The 14239-nt window shown below is 35.4% G+C and overlaps 1 protein-coding gene across 1 annotated transcript in view; it reads right to left on the bottom strand.

Annotated features, from left to right (window-relative positions):
- ARHGAP15 (Rho GTPase activating protein 15) overlaps positions 1-14239 on the bottom strand; it is a 1708250-nt gene that overhangs the window by 593766 nt on the left and 1100245 nt on the right. Inside the window, exon 11 of the mRNA XM_053712626.1 lies at positions 13927-14025. Within this exon, the coding sequence (XP_053568601.1) occupies positions 13927-14025 (99 nt within the window). The remainder of the gene's footprint in view (positions 1-13926; positions 14026-14239) is intronic.

Below are 14239 nucleotides of genomic sequence, written 5' to 3'. Positions count from 1 at the left end.
AGAGGGGGTAATAAGTACAAGATTTTGGATAAAAAAAGAGCTATACTGGATCTATGAGTTAAAAACTAGAACTCCCAATGGCCTCAATTTGGAATGGGATATTAGTTATTTTGTATAGCTATCAATTGTCATCATTGTTTGCTTTTTGCATAGTTGATAATTAGTCAGCCATCAAGTTAGAACTGAATAATAAAATAACATAAAACATAGTAAATAAAATCTAATAGTCAGAAAAATTGTTGGCTGTGAATGTATACATACAAATGTACATGTTTATTAATATATATATATGCGCGTGTACTTAAACTGGTTAATAATTGTTTGGATAAATATATATATATATATGAGTGTCTGAAATACTAGCATATTTACATATTCTTATATATTCTTGTAGGTTTTTCAATTATGACATGATTCAATTGTCTATAATAATATGATTTAAATCATTCCTTTAAGATAGGTTACCTACATTAATGGGCATAATTATAAAGTTATGTAATAAGTATTTAGAGTGAATATTCTATAAACATATATATATATATATATATATATATATATATATATATAAAAATTTCTTTCCTTGATAAGGGTAACATGAGAGATTTTGACATTGTGAACTGTAGCATATTTTATGACTTGGTATCCTTTTAATGTTTACTGTGTATGATTGTGACATTGAAGGGTTAAAATATGTACATGTCCACAGCCTGTGTATAAGAAGGCTGTGGTTAGAACACCTGTTGTCTCTGATGAAGCGCCACTAGGGGGCGTGAAACGCGTCAGACGTTCAGTCCATGATGTACCTGTGTGCTGGAAATATTGCTCAATAAAGTGAATTATTTTATCACTACTATGTGCTGCCAGAACTTTCTTTCTTTAATGACAAAATTTGCACCATCAAAGGCGCAACTTCACGGCAAAAAAAATTTTGTGCCAAAAATGACGCAATAAAAAACAGCCTTTTGCGTCCTCACGAACCTGGATTTGCCCACGAAAAAAATTGAAAAACAAGTCAAATTAGAAAGACTGAACCTCAGGTAAGAAAAAAGTTTAAATAAAGTTCCCAACATGATTTCTATACTGAAACTGTTTAGACTGCAAAGGGAAATATACATAGACCTGACTCATGGCAAATATAAGTAAAATACATATATTTAAAACTTTATATTAATACATAAAGCGCCAAACAATAGCTGAGATTGTCTTAAACAATGATGCATACTTACCGAAAGACACCCACCCACATATATCAGATGTAATGGTATATAAGAGTATATTGTCAATCTAAAAAAGGGAGGTAGGAGATGAATTCCTACGACCGATAACAGAGAACCCTTGAAAAGATTTCCCGTGAGAGAAACCAATCAATCTAATTGGCAGAATTCAAAGAGTTGGATCCGGTCCGCACAGTTCAATTAACAGGTAAGTTTTCTTCCTTGGAATTTAAATTTCGCCAATAGTTGCACCCGAATAATACAAAATAAAAAGCAACAAATTCCTCGGCTCCACTCCCTCTTTATATGAATCAGATGAGTGAGCTTACCTGGAAGTTAAATACAATTACAATTTCTCTACATATGTTACGTTCTGGTTCGACTCAACTTTTTCAAAACAATGATGTTAGCACAGAGTTAGATGAAGGCAATTATTAGGGAAGTGGAATTTTTTTGTTACCGAGTTGGGTGGTAGACTTCCTTGAACCAAAATGTCTTTAGGGAGTGTTTAAAGGAGGACAGATCAGGAGAAATTCTGAAAGCGTAATGAAATGCATTCCAGTGTGTTGGTGCTCCATGAGAGAAATCCTACAGTCAATCATGGGAGGCGGTGATGATAGAAGATGCAAGGAGCAGGTCATTGTTAGATCTTAGGGGGCGGGCGGGAGTATGTTTGATGATGAGGGAGGACAGGTAGTGGGGGTAGCAGAGTTAATAAGGGCTTTGTAAGTCAGGGTGAGAATTTTGAATTTAATTCCGCTGTGAATGTGGAGCCAGTGAAGGAACTCACAAAGACGGGCATCAGATACAGAGCGGTGGTAAAGGTGGATTAGCCTGGCAGGGGCTTTTAAGATGGATTGAAGGGGGGTTGAGAGAGGAATGCCAGTTAGTAGGTTTTTACAGTAGTCATATTGGGAAATAACCAGGGTGTGCAGCCACCAATAAGCAAAGAAAACTCAGGTGCTGAGCCTACCTAGCTATGCTTTTCAACAAAGAATACCTAAATAATGAAGCAAATGAAATAATAGAAGTAAATTGGAAAGTTGTTTATAATTAAAAGCTCTGTGTGAACCATGAAAGAAAAAAGCTGGGTATTCTGTCCTTTGACCAGGCAGAGGTCTGAATTGGGAAACAGGTGAAAGGTGATGTCAGATATAGAGCAGAGATAAGAGAATACCAGATTAATAGAGTGTACATTTGTGGTGATTAGGGAATAGGGTGGATTGTGAAAGACTAAAGGAGTTTGTGAGTCAGAGAAGTTTAGAGGCAGCAGGCACAGATGGGTTATCAATGGGGATATTGAAGTCACCCAGAATTAGAGCAGTTTTAAAGTGAGGATGCCAGGCAACAAATTTGTCAAGGAGGGTGATAAATGCTATTCTGAGGGAGAATGGGGGAACAGGCCCTCTCTGCATCGGCCAGCGATGGTGCCGATCGTTGGTGGGTTGAAGCAGGGAGGGAGGGAGGCGGGTGTGTGGATCATCACTGGTCTACTTCCCCTCAGGCCAGATGATGGTGCCGGTAGTGGGGGGCATGGTGCGTAAATGGGTGCATGGAAGCACGCAGAGGTGGCCGGGAGCACACAGGAGTGGGTGGGACTGGGATAGCTACACTACAGAAACGTGTAAGGGATGGAGGGAGAGGGGAAAACAAATATCTGGAAAGGGATCTGGGAGGGGTAGGGTATAGAGGGGGGACAGCTACACTACAGAAATTTGGGGATTTTATTTATTTATAAAAAAAAAAAGATGGCTGCAACTAGGTAGAGGGGGGAGGGTTAGAGAGCTGTTTGGGGGGGGGGTCAGGGAGGTTGGGGGCTAAGGGGGATCCAACACTGCAGAATAACTATAAAATAAGAAACTAAAAATGCCTTTTATTTTAGTACTGGCAGACTCTCTGCCAGTATTTTTGATGGTGATGACAATTGTGAAGTGGGGGAGGAAAGAGAGCTGTTTTAAGGGGTCAGGGAGAGATCAGGGGTTGGAATGTGTAAGGTGGGAGGCTGATCTCTACACTAAAGCTAAAATTAACCCTACAAGCTACCTAATTAACCCCCACTGCTGGACATAATATAAGTGTGATGCGCAGCGGCATTTAGCGGCCTTCTAATTACCAAAAAGCAATTCCAAAGCCACATATGTCTGCTATTTCAGAACAGCATTTACAACCATGTGTGCCATAATTGCACAAGCTGTTTGTAGATAATTTCAGTGAGAAACCTAAAGTTTGGGGAAAAGTTTGTGAAAAAGTGAACAATTTTTTTTATTTGATCGTATTTGTCGGTGAAATGGTGGCATGAAATATACCAAAATGGGCCTAAATTAATACTTTGGGTTGTCTACTACACTACACTAAAGCTAAAATTAACCCTACAAGCTCACTAGAAGCTACCTAATTAACCTCTTCACTGCTGGGCATAATAATAAGTGTGGTGCACAGCGGCTGTAGATGTGTAACAGATTTTGGGGGTCGTAGTTAGAAAACGTGTGTTTCTTTATATAATATTTTATCATTTTTGTATAGTAAATTCTAAGATATGATGAAAATAATAGTATCTTTAGAAAGTCCATTTAATGGTGAGTAAAACGGTATAAAATATGTGTGGGTACAGTAAATGCGTAAGAGGAAAATTACAGCTAAACACAAACACAACAGAAATGTAAAAATAGCCCTGGTCCCAAACGGTAAGAAAATTGAAAAATGGACTGGTAACTAAGGGGTTAATAAAAAATGTATACACAGTGCAGCATATCCTTAATTCACAATCAATACCACTGGTAAGCAAAGAGTTTATTTTAAAGCAGATCCGGCAATAGACCTGCATTTGGCAGTCAGTGACATTGTTTATAAATTAAACCTGTATTTTTTATTTATTTATTTTGCTTTTAAAGATAAAGTTTGTGAATTCAAGTATATATGTGTCACTTGCTAACTTGCTATATTTAGGACAATGTTTAGCATTTCTCATGTGTTTAATGGATAGAAACATATTTCTGTTTAATCATTTTATTCTAGGAGTTTTCAATTTCAGTCCTCAGACCTTCCCAAGAGGCCATATTTTCAGGATTACCTTGGCAGGGTAATAACTATTTTTACTTACCCTGAGGACTGAAGTTGAAAAACCCTGTTTTATACCAATGACTTGTTAAGTAAGGTTTAAAGCAGTAACTATAGTAAATCGGCAGGTGCAGTGTATGTGACTTGAGATCTCTGACTATTCCTTTGAAGTCATCTGGATTTGATAAAATATTTTTTATGGATATCAGACTGGCTTCTATACTTCAAATAGCAAGTTGGCTGTTTTTGTTTAATAAATGCAAATTAACTTTAATATAAAGTTGCATTTACAAGATGGCTAACTTTGAGATTTCTTCAAGTTGGCTATGTTACCTGAGCTTCTTTAAAGGGACATGAAAAGCAATTTGTTTCTTTCATTATTCAAACAGATCATACAATTTTAAACAACTTTCCATTTAAAATGTACTTCATTGTCTTGGTATACTTTTTGAAAGAACAGCAAAGCAGTGTTGGGAGCCTACTGAACCCATTGGGTGAGTCAATGATAAGAGGAAAATATGTGTCACCACCAATCAGCAGCTAGCTCCCCATAGTGCATTGATGCTCCTTACCCTTCCTAGGAATGCTTTTCAACACAAAAATACCAAGAATATTAAACAAATTACATCATAGAAGTCAACTGGAAAGTTGTTTAAAATGCTGTGCTCTACGTGAATCACAAAATGCATTTCTTTTTGTGTCCCTTTAACTCATTGGACGTGATGATCAAAAGTTTGCTGCAAAAATTATGAAAAACCATGTTTAGCCATGCAGGGACAGTCTTGGTGCAAATATCAAAGAAATAGGCTGCCCCCCATAGAAATAATGAGAGTTTTCTGCTACGTTAAGTTTGCAATGGAGGGGAGAACCTGGTATATGTGTATAGTTTAAAATTACGCCTAATACAAATCAAAATACGCTGTTTTCAGTGCATTGTACTTTAAAATTGCTGCTATTTATGTATGCATAGGTTTTCTATTCAGACTAATAAGTGAGATCTGTAGGGCTGAAATATTTAGATTATAAGTACGTATTTCAATTTCTTGTTTGTATATCCAGTGTATTGATGGGATATGAAAGCCAATTTTTTTTTCTTTCATGATTTAAATAGGGCATGTAATTTTAAACAACTTTCCAATTTACTTTGATTACCAATGTTGCTTTGTTCTCTTGGTATTCTTAGTTGAAAGCTAAATCTAGGAGGTTCATGTTCCAATTTCTTAGACCTTGAAGACTGCCTCTAATCGGAAAGCATTTTGTCAGTGTTTCCTCACTAGAGGGCGTTATTTCATGTGTTTCATATAGATAACATTGAGCTCCGGCACGTGAAGCTCCTAAGCGCAAGCACTGATTGGCTAAACTGCAAGTCTGTCAAAAGAACTGAAATAAGGGGCAGTTTGCAGAGGCTTAGAAACAAGGTAATCACAGAGGTAAAAAGTATATTATTATAACTGTGTTGGTAATGCAAAATTGGGGAATGGGTAATAAAGGGATTATCTACCTTTTTAAACAACAAAAATTCTGGTGTTTACTGTCCCTTTAAGCATCTTTCTAATTTACTCCTATTATCAATTTTCTTTGTTCTCTTGGTATCTTTACTTGAAAAAGCAGGAATGTAAGCTTAGGATCTGGCCCATTTTTGGTTCAGGACCCTGGGTAGCGCTTGCTGATTGGTGGCATACTTAAAAAAAATGATTGCTGAGTAATTTACATAGATAACTTTACATTTTTGATAAAATACGCTTTTTTGGTGAACAATTTTGTTGCGATTTTTGATGAAAGTTAAAAATATTTTTTTCCCTGTGTATTTTTGTATGAATGATTTAATTATAGTTTTGTATGATTTATAAATTACCATTTATATTATGCACTTTTGTAAATGTATACATCTCCCTCCGATATACAAATGCATTATACAACCCCTTAAGCACAGTCACCACTGCTGCTAATAAAATGTGTTTAAACACTAAGGACTAATTGCAGAAAACTAAAGAAGTACCACTTTAGTCGGAAATAAAAAAATAAAAAAAAGGAAATTGTCTTCTCATTGTAGGTAGGTAGCCAGGGCACTTTTTGGATTTTTTTCTTGCTTCAAGCTCAAAAAACTTCAAAAATGTTGTTGCCTGTCTTAATTAGATAATTAATTGTAAGGCATAATTATAAATGCTGAGGAGGGAGTAACAGCCGTGTACCCTGATAACAGGAAAGCTTTGTATATATATTATTTTCGGTGTCATATTAAAGGGATAGAAAGGTTTGTTCTAATAGTGCAATGACCTAGATTTAAAGGGGCATTAAACACTTTGAGATGGTAATATAAAATGATAAATTGTATATAATAAAACAACTCTGCAATATACTTTCATTATTTATTTTGTCCTCTTTGCCTGTAATTCCATTCTGAAATTGTGAGCTTTTCAGTTCTTGTTAGAAATGGAAGTGCAGAACACTGTTAAATCCAGCACAACTATTGGCTGCACACTCTAGTGACCTATTTATAACTGACCCTAATTGGCCACAGCAGAGAAGGTAACACAAGTTACAACATGGCAGCTCCCAGTGTTTTATAGACACTAAAACTTTACACTTATTTTGTCACTTTTTAAACAACTAATGAAACTTTAAAAAATACATCTATGTGTTAGTCATGGACTAATCTTTTCTTTGAATGCATCATTATATCTAGCATGTATTTAGTGTTTAATGTCCCTTTAATGTATTATGGAAAAAAAATCTTTGCTTTATGAGTGTTGGTAAATCTAAACATTTATTAGCATTCTCAACAGTTCCAGGCTCCATTTACTGAAACAGTTATTTATTGAACACTTGAACAGCTCATTTTCTCACTTTCTTTAAAGTTGTGGAATGCATCAACCATAATTTAAAAAAAAAATGTTTGTTCCCATAGTTGGAGGCTTGTGTTTTTCCCATGACATTGTAGTGTCCTGGCCGTTGGTTGACCACTAACAAAACGATATTAGTTCTTCTTAGTCTTAACCTTCTTTAGACACTTTGGCACCTTTGCATACTTTGTCTTCATGATGATTTCAGTATAAAATGTCATCAGAAGCTTGCATAAATACTGTAGTCATATTTCACACGATTTATTTGTACTCTGCTATCTTTTGCCAAAATTTTGTAGCAGTTTCAAGTAAACAGCATATAAATATGGGCAACGAAACAATTAAAGGGAAAAAAAAAAAATGTTTTAGGTGGATATATTTTTAAAAAAAAGTACAGCAACGTCAAAAACAGTTTGGGATTATTGCATTATTGCTAAAAACATTAAAATCTAATAAAGCTATTTGGTTCTGTACAGTGCAACTGGTAAGCAGGACAACCAAATTGCATAAAACAATACAATTGCAAGAATAAACTCTTTATATTTAACTGACTGAGGACCATTTGTGTGTGTGGCTTTAAAGGGACACTGAATAAAAAAAAATCTTTCGTGATTCAAATAGAGCATGCAATTTTAAGCAACTTTCTAATTTACTCCTATTATCACATTTTCTTCATTCTCTTGGTATCTTTATTTGAAAATCAAGAATGTAAGTTTAGGTGCCGGCTCATTTTTGGTGAACAACCTCAGATGTTCTTGCAGATTGGTGGATAAATTCACCCACCAATAAACAAATGCTGTCCAGGGTCTTGAACCAACAAAATAGCTTAGATGGCTTCTTTTTCAAATAAAGATAGCAAGAGAATGAAGAAAAATTGATAATAGGAGTAAATTAGAAAGTTGCTTAAAATTGCATGCTCTTTCTGAATCCCTAACTAAAAAATGTGGGTTCAGTGTCCCTTTAATGACCATGCTGATGTATATGCAAGTCCAGATTGTATAACGTTTTGTGTTTTTGTTTGTTTGTTTGTTTATTTTAGAAGACACACAGCCAGATTACGAGTTTTGCGTTATGAGTGGCTCAGTAATAACTTGCAAGTTATTTCCACTGCTCACCTTTAATAGAACTGCTATTACAGGTTTGCAAAAACCCGGCGTTAGCGGGCAATATGGCAGCGTTGAGCTCCATACCGCACACAAATACCAGCGCTGCTTTGAGCTGGTTTTACGTGCTTGTGCACGATTTCCCCATAGACATCAATAGGGAGAGCCGGCTAAAAAAAAGCCTAACACCTGCAATAAAGGAGCGTAAAGCTCTGTAACACAGCCCCATTGATTCCTATAGGGAAAGAACATTTATGTTTAAACCTAACACCCTAACATAAACCCCGAGTCTAAACACCCCTAATCTGCCACCTCCGACATCGCCGACACCTACATTACACTTATTAACCCCTAATCTGCCGCCCCCAACATCGCCGCCACCTACCTACACTTGTTAACCCCTAATCTGCCGCCACTATACTAAAGTTATTAACCCCTAAACCTCTGGCCTCCCACATCACTAACACTAAATAAATATATTAACCCCTAACCCTAAGTCTAACCCTAACCCTAACACCCCTACCTTTAATATAGTTAAAATAAATCTAAATTAAACCTACTATTATTACCTAAATAATATCTATTTAAGACTAAATACTTACCTGTAAAATAAACCCTAAGCTAGATACAAAATAGCTAATAGTTATATTGTAGCTAGCTTAGGTTTTATTTTTATTTCACAGCTAAGTTTGTATTTATTTTAACTAGGTAGACTAGTTAGTTAATAGTTATTTACTATTTACTAGCTACCTAGTTAAAATAAATACAAATTTACCTGTAAAATAAAACCTAACCTGTCTTACATGAACACCTAACATTACACTACAATTTAATACATTACATTAATTAAATACAGTTAACTAAATTACAAAAAAAAAATAAACACAAAATTACACAAAATAAAAAAGAAATTATCAAAATATTTAAACTAATTACACCTAATCTAATAGCCCTATCAAAATAAAAAAGCCCCCCAAAATAAAAAAAAAATAGCCTAATCTAAACTGCCAATAGTCCTTAAAAAGGGCCTTTTGCTGGGCATTGCCCCAAAGAAATCAGCTCTTTTACCTGTAAAAAAAATACAAACAACCCCCCCAACAGTAAAATCCACCACCTACACAACCAAACCCCCTAAGTTCCCCATTGCCCTGACAAGGGCATTTGGATGGGCATTGCCCTTAAAAGGGCATTTAGCCAATCAGCCAATAGGATTGAACTTGCATTCTATTGGCTGATTGGAACAATCAATAGAATGCAAGCTCAATCCTATTGGCTGATTGCATCAGCCAATAGGATTTTTTCACCTTTAATTCCGATTGGCTGATAGAATTCTATCAGCCAATCAGAATTCAAGGGACGCCATCTTAGATGACGTTATTTAAAGTAACCTTCAGTGTACGGCTGAGACCGTATGAGGAGGATGCTCCGCGCCGGAAGTCTTGTAGATGGAGCTGCTCGGCATCGGAAGGATGAAAATAGAAGATGCCGTCTGGATGAAGACTTCTGCCCGCCTGGAGGACGACTTCTTGCCGCTTGGATGAAGACTTCTCCTGGCTTCATTGAGGACTTCTTCCCGCTTGGATGAAGACTTCTCCAGGCTTGATAAGGATGGATGTCTGGTCTTCAAAAACTGCAAGTGGATCTTCGGGGGTAAGTGTTAGGTTTTTTTAAGGGTTTATTGGGTGGGTTTTATTTTTAGATTAGGGGTTTGGGCAAAGAAAAATAGTTAAATGCCCTTTTAAGGGCAATGCCCATCCAAATGCCCTTTTTAGGGCAATGGGGAGCTTAGGTTTTTTTAGATAGAATTTTATTTGGGGGGTTTGGTTGTGTGGGTGGTGGGTTTTACTGTTGGGGGGGTTGTTAGTATTTTTTTTTTTTACAGGTAAAACAGCTGATTTCTTTTGGGCAATGCACTGCAAAAGGCCCTTTTAAGGGCTATTGGCAGTTTTGTTTAGGCTAGGGGTTTTTTTATTTTGGAGGGGGCTTTTTTATTTTGATAGGGCAATTAGATTAGGTGTAATTAGTTTAAGTATTTTATAATTTCTTTCTTATTTTGTGTAATTTAGTGTTTATTTTTTTTGTAATTTATTTAATTCTATTTAATTAATGTAATTTATTTAATTGTAGTGCAATGTTAGGTGTTAGTGTAAGACAGTTTAGGTTTTATTTTACAGGTAAATTTGTATTTATTTTAACTAGGTAGTTAGTAAATAGTTAATAAGTATTTACTAACTAATCTACCTAGTTAAAATAAATACAAACTTAGCTGTGAAATAAAATTAAAACCTAAGACAGCTACAATGTAACTATTAGTTATAATGTAGCTAGCTTAGGGTTTATTTTACAGGTAAGTATGTGTTTAGTTTTAAATAGGAATTATTTAGTTAATGATAGTATTTTTTATTTAGATTTATTTTAATTATATTAAAGTTAGGGGTGTTTGGGTTAGGGGTTAATAACTTTAGTATAGTGGCAGAGGTGTCGTTGAGGGTGGCAGATTAGGGGTTAAGAGTATTTAACTAGTGTTTGTGATGCGGGAGTGTGGCGGTTTAGGGGTTAATATGTTTATTATACTGGTGGCGATGTCCGGAGCGGCAGATTAGGAGTTAATAATTTTATTTTAGTGTTTGCGATGTGGGAGGGCCTCGGTTTAGGGGTTAATAGGTAGTTTATGGGTGTTAGTGTACTTTGTAACACTTTAGTTATGAGTTTTATGCTACAGCTTTGTAACGTAAAACCCATAACTACTGACTTTCAGTTTATGGTATGGATCTTGTAGTTATAGGCTGTACCGCTCACTTTTTGGCTAGACAGGCAAACTCATAATACCGGCGCTATGGAAGTCCCATTGGAAAAGGACTTTTTAAAAAGTGCGGTAGTTATGTTGCGTGACGGCCAAAAAAGTGTGCGGTACAGCTGTACCTACAAGACTCGTAATACCAGCGTTAGTGAAAAAGCAGTGTTATGAGGCTTTTTCACTCATAACGCAAAACTCGTAATCTAGCCGATAGACTGTTTCTTAAAGTTCAAGTCATAGTAAATACTAAAGGTGACACTCAGCTCCCTGCCTCAATCTGTGTTGCTCCCATAGTCCCCTGAACAATTCTACCAAAATAACATAAAAAAGCCCTGTGAATGACTAAAGAAAAACTTTGGTCTTTAATTTACAAAATAACACAGCCCTTAAAAGTTTAAATGCTACATATTTAGAAAGATAGATGATAAATAGAGGATAGATAGATAGATAGACATACAGACAGATAGATAGATAGATAGATAGATAGATAGATAGATAGATAGATAGATAGATAAATGAGATAGATAGATAGATAGATAGATAGATGATAGATAGATAGATAGATAGATAGATAGATAGATAGATAGATAGAAAATCAATTTTGTCTATGGGTTTCTTATGACTTGTGCTGCAAAATACAAGTGGATAATTTGCAATGAATCATCTCACTAGAGAAATTTAAACCATTACAAAACATTTGTTTTCATATCATTTTTCGTCATTATATAATTTAACAGCCTTATCATACTGAATAGGTATACATTTTTTCCCTGTTTTGCAGGACATCTTTAAGTATGTTTAAGGTTTTTTATAAAAAAATATTTCCAAACCAAAAAAACACACACACACACACACATATATATATATATATATATATATATATATATATATGTATATATATATATATATATATATCATGTTATTTGTAGATCTCAACATAAGTAGAATATGCAAAGTTGGATCAGTTCTCATAAAGGTGATCTACAAAACTGCTTGGCCCATAGGCTTATATGGCTCAAGGGAAGGACAAAAGGAGGAGAAGAACTAAGCTAAAAAAAAAGGTATAGTGTGTGCATCCCTGAACAGAAGAATATTTATGGAGCGCTTGAAACTTTCAAAATTAGGGCAGTGTCTTATGGAGCGATGCAGAGAGTTCCACAAGATAAGAGCATTCTGGTGAAGTCCAGTAGACAGGAAAGTGAGGAGGTGGCAATAGAGTAGCAGAGAAGGAGGTCATGAGCAGAGCGAAGGGGACGGGAAGAATAGTATTTAGAAATGAGGTCTGAAATACAGGGGGAGCAGTATTATTGAGGACCTTGAATATCAGAGTCAGGATTTTAATTATAGGCTAGAGAAGCTAGCGAAGGGATTGGTAGAAGGGTGCAGCAGATGAAGAGCAACATGTATGGAAGATTACCCTGGCAGAGGCATTCATTCTGGACTGTAAAGGAGAAAGATGGCAGCTAGGGAGACAAGAGAGGATATATATATATTTATCGGCATATATTTGATCGGGAATTTGTCATTTAAAGTTGCAACAGTGTTGTATTTTGAGTGCTTTACTTACATTAAAATTAAATTAAAATATAAACATTAGTCTGTAACAGTGTATATACTGAGTGAGCTTTCACTTTTTGTCTCATAATATTAACAGCTTTTTTGCTAGTTTTTAGTTTGATGCATGCACATATGTTAGGTGCATTTATTCATGATGTTTTTATTGTTAGCATAATATTAACACACTAATAGGGGTGGTTACTTATAAGGGGAGATAACAGAGGCACTTTCTTATGTATTTATTAGATGCATGTTTTGCACACTGTGAAATGTATATGGTAGTATGTAAATTGACAGTAGGCATTTTTTGACCTATAATAAATGTTTGATTATAGATTGTCTTGAAAAAGGCTGTCTAGAACAGCCGGAACATCGACTTTGCTATGTTGTGAAATACATAAATAAAAAGAATTTTGGATAAGAGCTGTGAGTGCCCTCTCACTTCTTCCACTGCATATCCTGATTTGAGGAGTCGCCTGGGCAATTCATTAATGAAAGGGGAGTGAGTGCATGTCTCTTTTGGATGATATATACATATATATATATATATATATATATATATAATGTTTAAATTATAGGGATTTTTTTTAATACACTGGGGCCTATCTATCAGCAGTTATGAAGCAGCGGTCACAAAGACTGCTGCTCCATAACCTGACCGCCTGCTCTCAGCAGGCGGACAGACATTGCCGGAAATCAACCCGATCGAGTACGATCAGGTTGCTTGACACCCCCCTGCTGGCGGCCCATTGGCCGCGAGTCTGCAGGGGGCGGCGTTGCACCAACAGCTATTGTGAGCTGCTGGTGCAATGCTGAATACGGTGAGTGTATTGCTCGCCGTATTCAGCGAGGTCTGGCGGACCTGATCCGCACTGTCAGATCAGGTCCGCCAGACTTTGATAAATTGGGGTCAATGATTCTATCTCTAACCCTTTTGTTGCATTATTTGACAATTTCTGTAAATTTGCTTTGGCTCCTTATTGTAATCTGAGCTATTAGTAACTGATACATTTCCTCTTTATCAGAATCATTTTGCACTATTCCATTTTTATTTTGTAGAAGTTCTAAATCTTTTTTTGTGGACTATCAACAGCACACAATTGCCTACTACACTGACTTACTAAGATTTTTCTTTAAAAACAATACATTAATTCTCTAACATAATTACTTTTGTTAGTCGATCCTCTAACATCACAATTTACCTCAAATGTTAAATATTCCTCAAATCTTATTTGACAATTGAAGTAAATTGGAACATTGTTTAAATTTGCATTTTTTATTTTCAGTTTGAACAAAACATTGATATTTTAGTTACTGAATTAGAAAGGCCTTTTCTTCCACAGGAAACTGCTTACCTCTCTTTTCAACAGCATCAATACAGAGTTTTACAAAGTATGGCACTGTTGTATTTTCCCTTTTGCAGAGTGTTTCCAGGTGACAACCAAACACTTGATCTACATCAAAAACAAAGAAAGTTTATATTTTAATAATTCATCAAAACTGTTGTGTTCATCAACCTTTATATGTGATATACTATTTTCAAATCATTCAAATTGAGAACTTTAAACATAAAAATATAAAATAAAAGTATTTTTTTAGGTTTGAAATAATAATTATTATTATCATTTATTTGTAAAGCGCTACAAAATTGAAAAAGATTAACATGGC

The sequence above is a fragment of the Bombina bombina genome, chromosome 1 (genome assembly GCF_027579735.1).
Source record: "Bombina bombina isolate aBomBom1 chromosome 1, aBomBom1.pri, whole genome shotgun sequence".
Taxonomy (NCBI): Eukaryota; Metazoa; Chordata; class Amphibia; order Anura; family Bombinatoridae; genus Bombina; species Bombina bombina.
This window is presented reverse-complemented; position numbering and strand designations above follow the sequence as displayed.